General features: G+C 48.7%; 1 protein-coding gene across 4 annotated transcripts in view; it reads right to left on the bottom strand.

The window, feature by feature from the left end:
- ICE1 (interactor of little elongation complex ELL subunit 1) overlaps positions 1–15,089 on the bottom strand; it is a 59,952-nt gene that overhangs the window by 12,456 nt on the left and 32,407 nt on the right. For all 4 annotated transcript variants that reach the window (XR_010840075.1, XM_067030774.1, XM_059060740.2 and 1 more), the window contains 4 exons: positions 9,078–13,742; positions 7,671–7,839; positions 4,916–5,076; positions 1,695–1,885 (listed from right to left, as the gene is read on the bottom strand). Coding sequence is in view for 3 of the 4 variants with exons in the window: in XM_067030774.1 (XP_066886875.1) it covers positions 1,695–1,885; positions 4,916–5,076; positions 7,671–7,839; positions 9,078–13,742 (5,186 nt within the window). In the remaining variant the exon portion in view is untranslated. The remainder of the gene's footprint in view (positions 1–1,694; positions 1,886–4,915; positions 5,077–7,670; positions 7,840–9,077; positions 13,743–15,089) is intronic.

The following is a 15,089-nucleotide window of genomic DNA, read 5'->3' as shown; positions in this document are numbered from 1 at the left end:
CCTAGAAGCCTAGTTTCTAGAACTAGGAGCAAGGACAAACAGGCTATATTTTGTAAAAAGACCTAAACCAGAGGACATGAACCACACTTTACATGGATTAAAGAAACTAGATCTACTGACTGAAAACAGTGCCAATTCCTCTTTGCTCTCTTTTCAAAAATGTATTAACTTCTTACATAGTATTTGTAATATTAGAAAAGTTAAACACAGACAAATGAAAGGAAAATGAACATTAAAAACACATTCTCAGATAACGATCACTCTTTCAGTTTGGGGCTTTTCCTCCCACAGACTTCTATGCTTGCATGCGTGTAAAAAACACAGTCAAAGTGACTGCAGTGCTTAGGAATAGGGTCTGGAATCGCCCAGGCAGAGATCCTGATATCCAACGCTCTGTCCATACCGCCAGCGGGGGGACCGTGGACAAAGCACCTGTGACTGGTGCTATCTCTGTCAGTCTCACCTGTCATTGGGGATAGAAGGGCCCCTGCCCCCTGGGCTCCCAGGAGGACGAGGCCCAGGGCAGCCACTCGCACATCATTACCCAGACAGCACTGAACAGATTGTCCTGCCACTTCCTTAGTAACAGACTGAAAAGCACTTTCGTGTCAGTATATAAAAATCCATGCATAGCTATTTATCCTAACATGGCTGTGTCTCACTATATACACATTCCTTACTCCAACTGCCTATGATCTGCCTTCAGATGTATAGTCTTTCCCAAGCGTTAAGAAGGGAAAAGGAGAGAACAGATTTCCACAGAATATATTCCTCAGGTGTCTCAAAGACACAGACTATTAATGCTTTGGTGAATCCTTTTCAATGTGATAAACCCCTTTAAACCAGCCTTTCTCAGTCAGGGTTGTAAGAAAATTAAGGGTTGTAATTAACTGCAGAATAGTTAGTTGACTACTTTCTCCATTCTCCAAACATGCTGCATAGATAGATGAACAGAGAAAAGTTAATTCATTACATAAAATGGACGCATGAGCATTACCAGGCTCAGTTCTCTCCTGAAACCCCAGTGAGAAGAGCCGCGGACCCAGAATTTTGAATATTTCTGTTCCTGTGGGTTTCTCCATAGCATCTGTACATTCAGATGATGATCATTACATTTCAATCTACACATATTCGCTGAGCACTTCTTTCGTGTGGGTGCTGCTCTCTCTACGTGCCGGGGGAGGCCAGGGAAACCAAAGTCCCCCCTGCATGAGATTCATTTTCCTTTAGTAATAAGAGAATACAATGAAAAGTAGTGAAAGGTACCATAAAAAAATAAAGCGAGGGCTTCCCTGGTGGCGCAGTGGTTGAGAGTCCGCCTGCCGATGCAGGAGACACGGGTTCGTGCCCCGGTCCGGGAAGATCCCACGTGCCGCGGAGCAACTAAGCCCGTGAGCCATGGCCGCTGAGCCTGCTCGTCTGGAGCCTGTGCTCCGCAACGGGAGAGGCCACAACAGTGAGAGGCCCGCATACCGCAAAAAAATAAAATAAAATAAAATAAAATAAAGCGAGGGGATGTGGCAGTGACATTGGCATTTAAGAGTAGTTTTATTAACTCTTACCCAAATCAAAATGTGCTCTGTAAATGTTTCAGCTGCCTTAAACAGCAAAAATGATTCAAACCACAATCCAGCAATCACTAAACAGACTACCCGACAATTCAAATAACTCAAGTTAGCAGAATAGCCCTGTACCTTATAATGTTGTCATGTGTCCAAATCCACTTCTGATGGCAGCAGAGCAGATCGATGGCACATATGTACTCCCAAGTGTTATCACTTAGGTCTTCACCAAATCTTTCACTGGACTGAAATTCTGTTTTTGGACATAACTGTATGGTCAAAAGCAGCTTAGAAACCATGAAGCCAACATCTGCAGGAGCATTCTAGCAAATAAGGTAAAAAAAAAAAAAAAAAAAAAGAAAGAAAATTTAGAGTTTCAAATATAACGTATCTCATGTGGGTGATCTCAAAGAGTACTAACAACATCAGATGAATAATCATTTAATTTTAAAGGACACCTTTTGAAAGTTATTTTGAATAAAGAAATATGTTTATCTTAGTCATAACATCTGTCCTAAAATGATTATACAGTGGTGGTTGACAGGCCAGATAAAAAAGCTCCAGGCAGAATGCAAAATCTAGTCAGGTAGGAAAGACACTGCAATCCAGATAGGAATGCAAATTTTCATTAACTGAAATCAGAGAATTAAAGTTTTATTAAAAAAACAATTTTTTTTTGGCGGTAAGCGGGCCTCTCCCGTTGTGGAGCACAGGCTCCGGACGCGCAGGCTCAGCGGCCACGGCTCACGGGCCCAGCCGCTCCGCAGCACGTGGGATCTTCCCGGACCGGGGCACAAACCCGCGTCCCCTGCATCGGCAGGTGGACTCTCAACCACTGCGCCACCAGGGAAGCCATAAAAAACAATTTTTTATCTTTAAAAAATTCTTCAATAAATTCATTCTGTCATCTTTCTGACCCTAGATATCAGTCTGCTTCTTCCAGAAATTCATAAAATTGAATCAGATTGTACTAGACTCTTCTGTCTGGTTCTTTTACACCTATGCAGGCTTTTTTGATATTTTTCACGTTCTTGCACGTATAGGCAGCTTGAACACCCCTTTTTACTGCTGAGTAGGAATCCACTGTATGGATATACCACAGTTTGTCCATTCACCTATTGATAGAAATCTGGGTTACTTCCAGCTTTAGGCTGGAATTTATAATGCTTTGGATATTCATGTACAAGCCTTTTTGTGGACATACATTTGACTTTCCTTGGGTACATACCCAGCAGTGGAATTATAATTTTTTTCTTTTTTTATTGGGTTTTGTTATTAAAAATGAACAAGGGGCTTTCAATCTCTTGCACCTGAAAAAGACTGGAATTAGTTGGTTCTTTAAAGATTAGATAAAATTCAGATGAAATCTATACATGCTTCTTGTATACTAAATTTTTAATCACCTTTTCAACCTTTTAAAACGGAGAACAACTGGTTTATTCCAGTGTTTTACCCCTAAAGCCAATTTTGACCATTTTTATGTTGCTAAGGAACCATCCTCAGTTTCTGAACCTGCTATGAAGCTGTAGGCGGCAGTCTTGTCACTCTTCATCCTCCATCTCTACTCACACTGCCTCTCTCATTCTGAAATCTTGAACATTTCTGCTTTTCTTTTTACATTAATCTGAATTGAGTTACCTGTTTTATTAGTTATTTTTTAAAGGCATTTTTTTTGTTGTTCTCTACGTCATTACTATTACACCTTTTAAACTATATTTTTTTTCTGGATTCCTTCTCAAATTTTTAATTTTTAATATGATTATCAGGGAACCTTATTTATTACCTGTTTAATAATGAAGATATTTAAACTATTTCAATGAGTGTAGGTTTTCCAAAAATGAGAGGTCTTCGGTATGAAGGGTTTTCCTTTCATACCAAATACTGTGATTTTACTTCTGCGTTTCTGTTTGTTCACAGATTGTCCAGGACTGTGTATCTAGATCTCCAGGGAATTTTTATAGAATCTTTTAATTCTTTGTCTAATTTTTACTGAGTCATTGCCAGAGAACTGAGTGTAGACTCTTTACTTTTTAAAAATTAAGGTCAAATGCATGACTGGTTTTTGCAAATGTCACAGACATATGAAAAAATAGTCTTCATTCAAGTTTACTTTTTATATTGTTGAATTCCACTAACTCTTTACTTATTTTTGTGCTTCACACCTATTGAATTCTGTAGGACAGAACTTGGAAGTCTTGAACTATAATGGTATTTTTCCCCCCCAAGTATTCCTCTTTTTTTAAAAATAGCTTTGACTTTATATCCTTATTTGATATGATACAGGCTAAACACACTTATTAAAATTCTGCCTTCTTCATTAATCATGTTTTATCATCCAAACATATCTGGCTTCATCCTAAACAGGCCAAAGGAGAAGGCTCCAGTGCACAAGCAGGAGGACCAAGCAGGCGCGGGAGAGGCCCTGCAGGTAACCGCGGAGGGTGGGGATGGGTGTATGGATGCTCTTCGCACTGCAAGGGACTGGAGCCTGAGGGTACCTCACACCAATACACTCTGGTTTGTCTAGGTGGATTGAGGAAGAGATGATTACAGACTTGCTTTTTAAAATTCCCTAACTTTTTATCCACCAATAGCCCTTTCCTTTTCTTTTTATAGGAAAATAAAAGTCTAATGAAGAGTAATATCAAAAAGTACTAAAAAGGAAAGCAAAATGACATATAAAAGTCGACTACATGCATAGCCAGAATTTTTTAAAAAGAGGACAGTAACATAGTCATTAAAAAGGGCAGAACAAAGTGAAAGTCAACCCCTCACTGACTTCAATACCTCTTCTTAAAGATTACCACTATCAATTCAGCATCCAGTGATTCTCATTAGAGAAAATCTATGAAGAAAAGAACACCAATCTAGATACTATATTAACATATCAGTCACTAAAGAAAATACGATTATGAAAGAAAACATGGAACACAATACTTAGAACAAACACAAATTCCATCAACTGGAAAGAAAAACAGAATATTAGATTCAGAAAAAATCTAACAAGAAGGAACTGAGATACCCATTTTTCACCTAAGTACCTACTGTAGAAGCAAATGATGTGCATCTCCTCTGAGCCCTAACATATATATGTGCATGTATAGATTTCATCAGCCATAAATTAGTACACAAAAGACTTTGTTCAATTAACACAGCACACAGGTCTACAACTTCTCCCAAAGTGTCTTATGCATACTTAATGAACAAAATGCATAAGCTTGGACTAAAATGATATTTTAAAGGATCTAATATGAAGAATAATATCTCTGAAATGCTCACGAACTAACACAAAACCAAATAATAACATTTACATAAGACCTACAAGTACAGTATTACATAAAAAGAAACCTCACCTTCTCCCAATTGAGGAAAGCTCGCAAACAGTTCAAAACTTCTCCTTTAGCGCGTTGCCTGGCTACTAACTGCATTGCCTTATTAATCACCGATTGAGAGATAAATATATCATGCCACATGTTTGCAATGAACAAAGTCAATTTTTCAGACTCTGGAAAATCTATGAGAAAAAAAACAAGATAATAAACCTTTATGTCTGATTAAGTGAATAAATGACAAACTAAGAATGTATTTAAATAATTTCCCCTTGTGCACAGCAGGGTCACCTAATGCTAAAGGGAGGAAGCCTGCTGAGGTCCCAGCCTCAGTTACTTCAACTCTGCTTCTCCATCTCTCCCGCTCATCCCTCCCCTCCCCCTGCCCCCACCCCTGCCAGCCAACCTTTCTTTCCTTCTGGCAAACTTTCTTTAATCGAATTTGAAACACAGTGCATGAGTATACACCACCGTAGAAAAGAGCAATAAGCTCCAAAACAAGAAGAGAAGGCAAATCTCCTCCCGCAGGCCCCAGACCCCGTGCCCAGAACCGTCCCGTGTGGTGCGCGTCCTTTCAGGCCGTGTTTTATGCATTTATAAGACACAACTCACTTGAAGAGCACCTAAGGCTTTTGATATGAAGGGATGTTTTTTATAAATTATGACTGATAATCCTTTTCTTATGAATACCTTTCTCCAACGCCATGGCTTGTCTTGTCTCTTTGTCTAATCAAGTTAATCGAGGCACAGCTTACATACAATAAAATACACTCTTTAAGCAGACAGTTTGAAGGGTTTTGACAAGTGAACGCACCCATGTAACCCCCACTACAACCCACAGACAGAGTATTTCCATCATCCCAAATTCCCATGGGCTGAGCCTTTCAGTGAATCACTTCGTCCCCAATACAGACAAGCCTGATCTGCTTACTGTCACTTTGCACATGTGCCTTTTCTCAAACATTTATGAAGAGATTCGTAAAGCACGCACCCTCTTCTGTCTGGCATCCCCCTCTCAGCAAAATCCACGTTGCCACGCACGCATCACTAGCCCTTTCCTCGTCTGTCGGAGTAGTACTCCCATTGCTTCATATACCACACTGGCTTTTCATTCAACTCCTGATGGACCTCTGCTTCCAACCATAGGCTATTATGAATTAAGATGCTCTGAATACCTGTGAACTGTATACGGATATGGGGATACGCCTCTATTTCTGTTGAGAAAGTACCCGAGAGTGACATATCTGTGTCGTATGATAAACTGTTTAATTTTATAAGAAACTGTCGAAGTGTTTCGCAACTGGTTACATCAGTCAACACGAAGATGTGGATCTTGTCTGGCACGACGCCGCATCTTTTTCGTTTTCTCTGTCCTGTTTCATCTAACACTGCAGGGTGTAGAGAGAGAGGGTAACTCAAAGCAGAAACTCACTGCGCTATTTTGCTCTGTTACTTCGGAAACCCTGTGCTTATCTGATTATACTTCCTCCTGTCCCAGGACTCCACATGCTGTTCCCTCTGCCTGGAATTCTCTCCCTCACTTTGATCTTCACATCCGAGTTCAAAAGGCACTCCGACAAGGAAAGCTTCCCTGACCCCTGAGACTCTCTCAGACCCACCTCTCACAGCGCAAGTCATTCATTCAACAGATACTTAATGAGAGCATACAACACACTCTCCTGGGGTGAGGATGTAGCAGGGACAAGACAAACAAAACCCCTGTCCTTACAGAGTACGCGACCTAGCAGAGGGAAGAGACAGCAAACAGAAAGGTAACAGCGGAGCCAGAGCAAAGCAGAGGGAAAAGCTCCCGACAGAGAACCTGCTGCAAAGACCCCGGGGTGAGAGCGGGCGGCGCGCCTCCGCGGAGGAACCGGGAACCCCTCGCACGTGGGCCCCGCGAGCCCGTTGCCCTGCGTGCTGCTGCCCTTCGCTGAAAAAACCTGACGCGCGCGCCCCACTGGAAGGCTGCGTCTGTACCTGGGTTTGGTCACCGTCAAAGCCTTAACACTATGTGCACCCCGTAACTATTTGTTAAATAAGTCAGTGACTGAAAAAATAAATGAAGTGGGCAACAAACACAGCAGCCTCACTCACAACCCTACAAGTGACAGATTCAATTATCCTGATTTATAAGCCCCATAAACAGTATGGTAATAAAAGACTATCAATCTTTGCAATCTAGATAAGACTCTGATGTAGCATTAAATTCCATTTGTGTATCACTCTGCTATATTAAAATGTTTCCACTGATGATCTGATATGAAGGAGTCCTATTTGCTCCATTAATAGACTTCAGAAATAGTAGTGAAAGGAAAAGAGAATCAAAGGACAGCCCTCCTTTCCATTTCTCCCTGAAACTCTTCTTTCCATGAGCTTATGAATCCATCTCAGCGTTTCTGCCCTTTCCAGCTAGCAACAGAGCAGAGCAGTTTGTCACTGTAAAATAATTCCATTATCTTGTGTCAACTATATCTGACTCTAAAGTAGCTGCACAAGGAATAAAACCGATACGCACTAAGGAGAGATACACTTTTATATACAAGTGGAAATGTATATGCTGACCTAAGTAAGCTTAAGTCACACAAATTCTCCCACTGAAAACCAGGTATGGCTGGGTCTATAGCTAAGGCTCTTCATGCCTTCTGGCAAATGCATAAGACAACATGATTTTAAAAGATACACAGCAATATCTTAGCTGAAAATACAGGTGCACATATAAGCAGATAAAAAAGCAACAACCTGTTTTCAATACAAGAATGTCGCCATCTAAACATACCTTCCTTAAGTAGGCTGTAGCAAAACAAGCGAGCTCTTTCCAAGTCTCCCAGCTGCCGACAAATACCCACATACACTCTGCAGAGGGCGTGGATGTAATTGTGCTCCACAGACATCTTCTGAATTTTCAGTTCCGAGAGAATAGAGTGAAGCAAGCACTCTGCTAAAGGCTGAATTGGGGGGAAAAAAAAAAAATAAAATAAACGAAATCGAAAAGGCAATGTACACTGATACTTATCTTCAGCCTACTAAAGACCAGCTAAAAGTTACAAAAACTTTCCTTTTGGAAAGTTGGAAAGATAAAAGGTGCCCTGTCTCAGGAAGCAGAGGACAGCACCCACCGTGGTAACTTGCTCTAGCAGGGCAAGCCGTGAGGCTCGGGGAGGAGAGAGCCCACGCCTGCCGGCGGCCGGGGTTCCGCGGGGCTGCGGGGGGCGGGGACGAGCCCCAGAACACCTGGATGCCCACCGTCGCTACCACCGCTCCTACAAATGACCACTTTCTGGTTTTTACTAAAATAATCTGTGTGTATCTTAAATCCACTCGAATTCTACTCCCATTCTTGTTTTCTGAACTCCAATGTACTCTACACATTTATCCTGTTTAGATCTTAAAATACTGGATAATGTTTTCCTCACCCAGGAAAAGGAGCATTAAATAATTTGATACATTCAGTCACTTGAAAATAAACATCTTTCCAAAGTTACCGGTACCGCTCTCTGTGCTTTCTGAAATGCAATCCAAGAAGAATAAATATTTATACCATTGTGATTCCAAGGATGTACAGATAATCGATAAAGCATAATCCAAGGGACACTGGAAGTCATCCACCCAGTATCAACATAAATATGTAGAAAATAAAAACCGAGGAAAGTCTTAATAAACCACGTAGGTAAATCTGCATAATCCTCCCCGAGTCCCCTTCCTGAAACTAAGCATCTGTTCCTGTTTGATTTCTGACCTACATCAAGGGAGGGATAGGGGGGACCCACACACTACCTTTCTGACTCTCAAAATTCTCAAGTGTGTATATAACACCATTCACAGAAAAGAAAGGCTCTATTACATAGCAATTTGATGCTTTGAAGCAAATCATTTCGAGCTTTTAAGCATGCCAGCAGCAATGGGAAATATGCAATTTTAAGTCCTGACAGGCTTTTTTTTTTTTCCTTTAAAATTTTAAGATATTTGGTGAATACAAATGATCAAATCTCTAAGGTCTTATCACTTCTCAAATGTATGAAACGCTCGCTAGAAATAAAGTACAGGTCCTAATGCGTACACGGGTGACTGCCCATCTCTGAGAATAAACCTCCGTTCAGGGCCACCTCCCCTTTCGCTGACAGGAGATGGCCTGCGTCTGAGGACACGCGATTCCTCATGTCCCCAGAGCAAAGGAGCCACATACCTTTTTTGTTGTGCTAAATTCACGAACGACTTCTTTCTCTTGATCTCGCATCACAGGCTTTTTGGAGATGTTTCCCACGTACACGTGACTGCGGATGACGGGTAACAGGTCAAAGGACGACTCTGCGATCTTCTTCAGGGCCTCCGCCACGGCTCTGTCGTAGGACTCCACGGTTTCCCTGGGGCTCAGGGGTGACTGTGAGACCGTACCGACGGCCAGAAGACGACGCCCCTCCTCCTCTGTCCTCACGGCTGCAGCCGGGGAGGGGTTCCTTTGGGGGCTCCGGCTGACGCCCTCTGACGGGGGCTCTGGCTCCGGGGACCCGCTGTCCAGGCGCAACCTCTTGGCGCTCCTCGGTGTAGCCGCTGACAGTGCCCTCTTCCCACCTGAATCCTGCGGAGGCCCCAGGTCTCTCGGCTTATCCTGCTTGCAGTCACCACCGGAGCTGGCCCCTGCTTTCACAAAGGCGGTGGAGCTTGAAGTGATGGCTTTGAAGCCCCTGATGGCGCTGGCGGGCCCCGGTAGGTTCTTGGAGTCGGCCGGCGGGCCTCGCGCGAGCTGGATGTTCCCCTTGAGGATGCTGAGGGTGCGGGCCCTGGCGGACAGCTCTGGGTACATGGTGTCCAGGATCTTCACGGAATTCTCCTGGGGCGCTGCCACCGCCGCATGGGCAGAGGCGAACGGGGGCAGGCGGCCGGGCACGGGGACGGCGTGCTTTGGGGTCGCAGCACAAAACTGCAAAGGAGATGACAAGACCCTGTCACTGGCCGGGGCGGTGGACGGGGACGGGGACGCGTGTGGAGGCGACGAGTGCCCCGGCTCCTCCAGCAAGGGGGACACCATAGGCGACAGCACAGGCGACAGCACAGGCGACACCGGGATCTCACACGGTGGCGAGATCGGGCCGCCGGGAGAGGCGGGCGAGGAGGGGCTGGAACTTGACGTCAGCGGAGAGGCTGGCTGCGAAGTCCTCGGAGGCGTGGCTATCAGAGGAGCCAGCAGCGGGGGCAGGGGGGGCCCCACCTCCTGCCGGATCTTACTCAGCGTGTCGGCGCAGCCGTCTGCAGGAGTGGACGTGTCGGCGCTGGCTAGGACGGTCTGCGTTTGGCTTCTCTGAGTTGATCCGTTCCCTCTGTCCCCGGAAAATGACGGAGCGACTTCACCCTGAGGAGTCTCCACTCCGCTCGACGCCGACATCTTTACGGGTTTGTTTGTTTGATCTCTGTTTGAAACCTTTGATCGATTCTTATTCTTGCTCAGTGGCTCGAGTTTCGAATTACAGTAAGTGTGATCAGAAGGAACAGTCTGAGTCTCAAACTTCTGATCGTAAATCTCAGAGCTAATCCTCACGCTGGGTTTAACGGGTCTGTTCCGCAGACGACTTTTATCAAAGTTAGTACTCTGATCGCTGCCTGCAATATCGCTCTGGGTTCCGGCCACACCACTGCCACCCTGGGGCTCCTGAGAAGGAGGGCCAGGGTGACCGGTCTCCGGGGACTTCTCCACGGAAGGAACTGGCATGAAACCAGCTGCCAGCCCTTCTGGATCCGGGGAAACGGGGGCGTCTTCGGGGGCGTCACACAGGATAAGCTGGTCCACGTCTGGCATGAGAGCCACCCCGTTGATGATGGTCCAGTTGTCCCCTTTCTCAATGACTAGATTCTGATCCTTATTTACCAGCACATTTATAACCTCGGAGGTCACTGTAGAGATCTGACACTGAAACGCCACTTCCCCCGGCCCCACTCCCGGGGCAGCGCCCAGGGGCGAGGGTTCCGGGGGCTCGGACGAGACCTCTTCCTTAGCACCCACCGCGGCCGTCGGCGTGGGTGAAGAGGAGCCGGCCGCTTCCAGAGGCAGAACGTGCTCTTTCTCACGCTCCGCCGTCGCGCTGTCAGGTGCGCTTAGGAGCTGTGACTCTCCAGCATCCTTCCCGCCGGCGTCTTCCCGGCCGGCCTGCAGCTCCTGGCGGACCCTGGTGAGCGCCCCGGGCGGCGTCTCCAAGGAGCACCGTGCAAGCTGCCTCACGCTCCTTAACGGGCAGCCCTCTTCCTCCGAGGAGCCGAGGCACTCCTCGGAGGCTTCTAGTGTTTCCTCTTCGCACACTTGCTTTCTGCACTTTTCTCCTGAGGGTTCACTTTGCTTGAATTCCTTGTTCATCCCTTTATTTAGGGTTCCTTTGCTAGAACAGTCTGAAACAGAGTCCCCTGAACTATAATCTCTTAACTGACAACTTTCAAGAAACGTCACGACCTCGGACGTGGAAAGCCCATCTGTCTCGGAGAGCGCACTGAGGCTACAGTCCCGCAGAGCCGAGGTCAGGCGCCCCACCTCGACAGAAGGTCTGGTCTCGGCCGCAGCGGCGCTGGCAGCCCCCACGCCTCTTGCGGAGGCCCCGCCGGCACTCTGCAGGCCGTCCTCCAGCCCGGCTTCGGGATCGTTCTCTCCCTCGCTGCAGCTCGGGGCGTCACCCTCTTCTACCTCAGTGTCACCTCCACCTGCCTCGCGGATGCCCGTGTAGCAGCACAGGGCACCAGGGAGGCTGCTTTGCGGGACAGCACGTTGCTCCTCATCTCTGCTGCCAGGCACTGGTGAAGAAGCAGTCTCCGTGGTGTCTGGAGCTTCAGGAGAAGCACCCCCAGGAGTGTGAGACGGCAGCTGCGGATGCTCCTTCGGGCCGTGCTGTACAACAGACGGGTCCTTTGTAACGGCCAGGGCCTCCCCAGAGGCTCCGACTGTGTCTCCAACAGGAAAACCTCTTGACAGCGTCACCTCCGTGCCTGGAAGTTCTTCCACATCCAGCCTGGACGTGTCCACATTTGTGGCAGGAAGACACAGGCTCTGCTTCTGCACTTCTTCCTGCGCTGCGGCTTCCGTCACAGCGTCCTGGCTTGCGACCAGGATGCTGTCAGAAGAGAAAGATAAGGTACTACCTGTGGGATAATGGGCACTTTCTACTGGTAAAGAACCCCCTGGAGAATCAAAGTCTGATTTTCTCCAGGGGGAGGAAACTCCCGGGGCAGCGCTCTCTGTAGCAGCCGCCTCCCTGCTTCTCGGTGCTGTGTGCGCTATCTCCCCGCATCTCGCTCCAGATGGTGTCCGACCAGCCCCATTATCAACGTCTGTCACTAAGCGGGGGTCCCTGCTAGACAGTCTCGAGGGTTGCCATCGTGCGTCCTGCACGGCTTCAGGCCGCGCCTGCTTGGTGATAACAGACACCTGGTTAGGCAACAAGGACGCAGGCGCCCTGAACCCCGCAGGACTGTTACCCTCTCCAGCACCTTCGGGCTCGGACGCTGATCCTCTACTTTCTGAGGACGCTGCCGCCTCCTGTTCACGTTCAGGTTGAGGTCCCAGCCTTTCTTCGCCCCTTCGCCGTAACAGATCACTGTGGTGCCACGAAGTGCTTTTACCAAAGCCAAAGCCACTCCCGATCAAGCCAGACTGAGGCCCTGCCGCCGATGTGAGATCTGACCGACTCGGCGTGAGCTCGACCCCCAGACCTGGCCTTTCACCCAGCCCGCCTCTGGCGGCTCCCAAGAATCCTGACTGCAGGAGCGAGCAGATATCGTTCACGCCCTTCACAAGGGTCGTACACCCCACCTCGCTGCCCCTCTGACCGTCAGAATCGGAAGCCCCCGACACTGGGCTCAGAGCACGTAAGCTGTTCTCCAGTTGGCCTTCTCCTACGGCTACGGAACACTCCGGGGGCTCAGAAAGCACATCTACCATGGTGAGCGTGGCAGCTTGTGATGTCTGCTCCAAACGATGCAGTTCGGGAGGGCCTACTCCAGTAGGAACAGATATTTCAGCGTCATCCTCCAACCCAGAGGGAGACCGGGGGTGACCGCAGAGAGATGAGGCTCCCGAGGCCACGGGGGAAGACAACTCCTCTCGCAGACCGAGCACTGCAGCAACCAGCGCGGCCCCTGGTGCCCCTGGGGCAGAGGGGTCTCCCGAAAGGAAGCCGCGCACCGCTTCTCTTTCATTCTCCAATTCTCCAGACGTTGCCTGAAAATGACCGGAAGTGGACAGACGACCTGACGCCGAAGTGACTCCATCAGTCAGTGTCCACTTGGTCGCCTCTAATTTGGGTGATCCTATCATTCTGGACACTAGGGTTTTTCCTTCAGGTGTGCTGGGCTCATTCGATGGCCACGGGCCCAGGGGAGGATGACACGAGTCTGACGTCCCGAGGGCCATGCCCTCCTCTAGAGCCAGGCTGCTCGGCAGCTTCTCAACACGCCCGCTGCCCGTGGGTTTAGGACGTGTCTTCTCCGTCTGCACCGACCCATCCATCTCCCGAACCTCTCTTTGTCTTCGTGCCTCATCCAAAGCAGCTTTTTCTCCCTGGCTCACAAACTCAGACGACGGCGTCCAGTGTTTCTCGTGCGCGGAGGGGAACGTTGCTGCAGCTTCTCTCAGGTTTGCTGTAAATGTCCCAAACCCAACCGCTGTCACCTCACTGACTTCCAATGTATTTAGAGCTTGGGTGGCTTCGTGCGGCTGGAGCTTTTCCTCCCATGTCCCAGTTCCTTTACTTTTCCCAGGTGAGCTAAAACAATCCAGCAATTGAGGTGTATCACCTTCTGAAACAGGCTCAGAATCCCTACGTTGGGCCGAGTCATGATCACTGGAATCTGTACACTCTCCGAAGTAGATTTCCTTAAATATAAATGAATTATATTAATTAGTAAAATACTACTTCAGTCAACCAAACGCAACTACCAACTAAATGCATTAAAAAAGTGTGTGCTTCCTGAAGAATCTGAGGAAAGGGGAGTCCACTCTCTGGACTCTATCAATGGATGGGTGGGTCTCAAGGAGCACAGCACTGCTGCACCTTCTTTCCTTAAAGAAGCCGCCTCTCCCCAGCGTTTCCTGCACTCACACACGGCTTCTCCCCAAACGGAGAAGCTTCCCAGTTCTATTCCACATGCAGCCTAGGATTAGGTCTGTTCTCCTAACTTCGAAGCAGGCCTCCTCTCAACTCTGACGTCCCCACTTTCTGGCCCAAAAGGCTTCCGCCTCTAGCTGCCCCGCCCCGCCTGCCTTCCCCGGCGAGCCGCGGGCTCTGGCCCAGGGCAGCTCAGCCCAGCGCTGCCCGGCCATCGCTCTGGCTGTCAGCCTGCAGGCCCCTCTTGCCACACCTCATGCCTGTGCTGCACCCCGACACCTCTGCCTCCTCCACGGCCCCTGACTCCAGGTCTGTTCCGAAAGCCCCCCCGCCCAGTCCTGAGTGGTAGAGACCACACGGCCCCCCAGGAGAGCCGGTTCCGCCACCCGTGCCCCCTGGTCTGCGAGGCCCAGGGGCTGACGAAGAGTCACCCCCGTTGACAGGAACTCGCTCCCACTGGAGAAATCCTTTCCTCCCTTGGATGCTAGGGCACCATCACCCCCTGGTTTTCCTCTGCTGTCCTGGCCATTTTCAACCTCTTCTCCTCCGCTTCTGTTTGGCCGCGTCGGCACTGACGCGGGACTGTCGGGACCCGACCCTCTTCTACACGCGCGTTCTGGCTGGATGAAAGCACGCAGCCCCGGGCCTCTGCTGGCCCCCAGGCGGAGGCACCCCGGCACCCGCGTCCTCCCAGCCGGGCTCTGAGCACCACGCCACGCACGGGGGTACACCTCGCACGCGCCGCGCCCGGAACTCCCGCGCACACCTAGCACCTAACGTTCCTACATTACCTCCCCGCCCAGAGACGTTCTTCTCCGCTGTCCCCAGCATCCTCGACCCCTCACTCGCCTAACCACCGCACCGCAGACCTCACGAAACGTGCTGCTTGCTCCGCCTCGGGACCTTTTCCAAACCAGCTGACTCAAATGTTACTACTGTCCAGGTGTCCAGCACTGAGGAAAGTGCTGATTAGATGACTTCCCCACTACAGCCCTGTCTCCTTCCCGACTCTCCCCTCTCCCTCCCCATTCACACTGTGACTAAACGAACACCTTCAAGTGGAACTCCACCGTTAGCTCCACTTCTTTGGATCCATCGAGGATCTCCCTTTGCCT

Source organism: Kogia breviceps, chromosome 4, assembly GCF_026419965.1.
Source record: "Kogia breviceps isolate mKogBre1 chromosome 4, mKogBre1 haplotype 1, whole genome shotgun sequence".
Classification (NCBI taxonomy): Eukaryota; Metazoa; Chordata; class Mammalia; order Artiodactyla; family Physeteridae; genus Kogia; species Kogia breviceps.
This window is presented reverse-complemented; position numbering and strand designations above follow the sequence as displayed.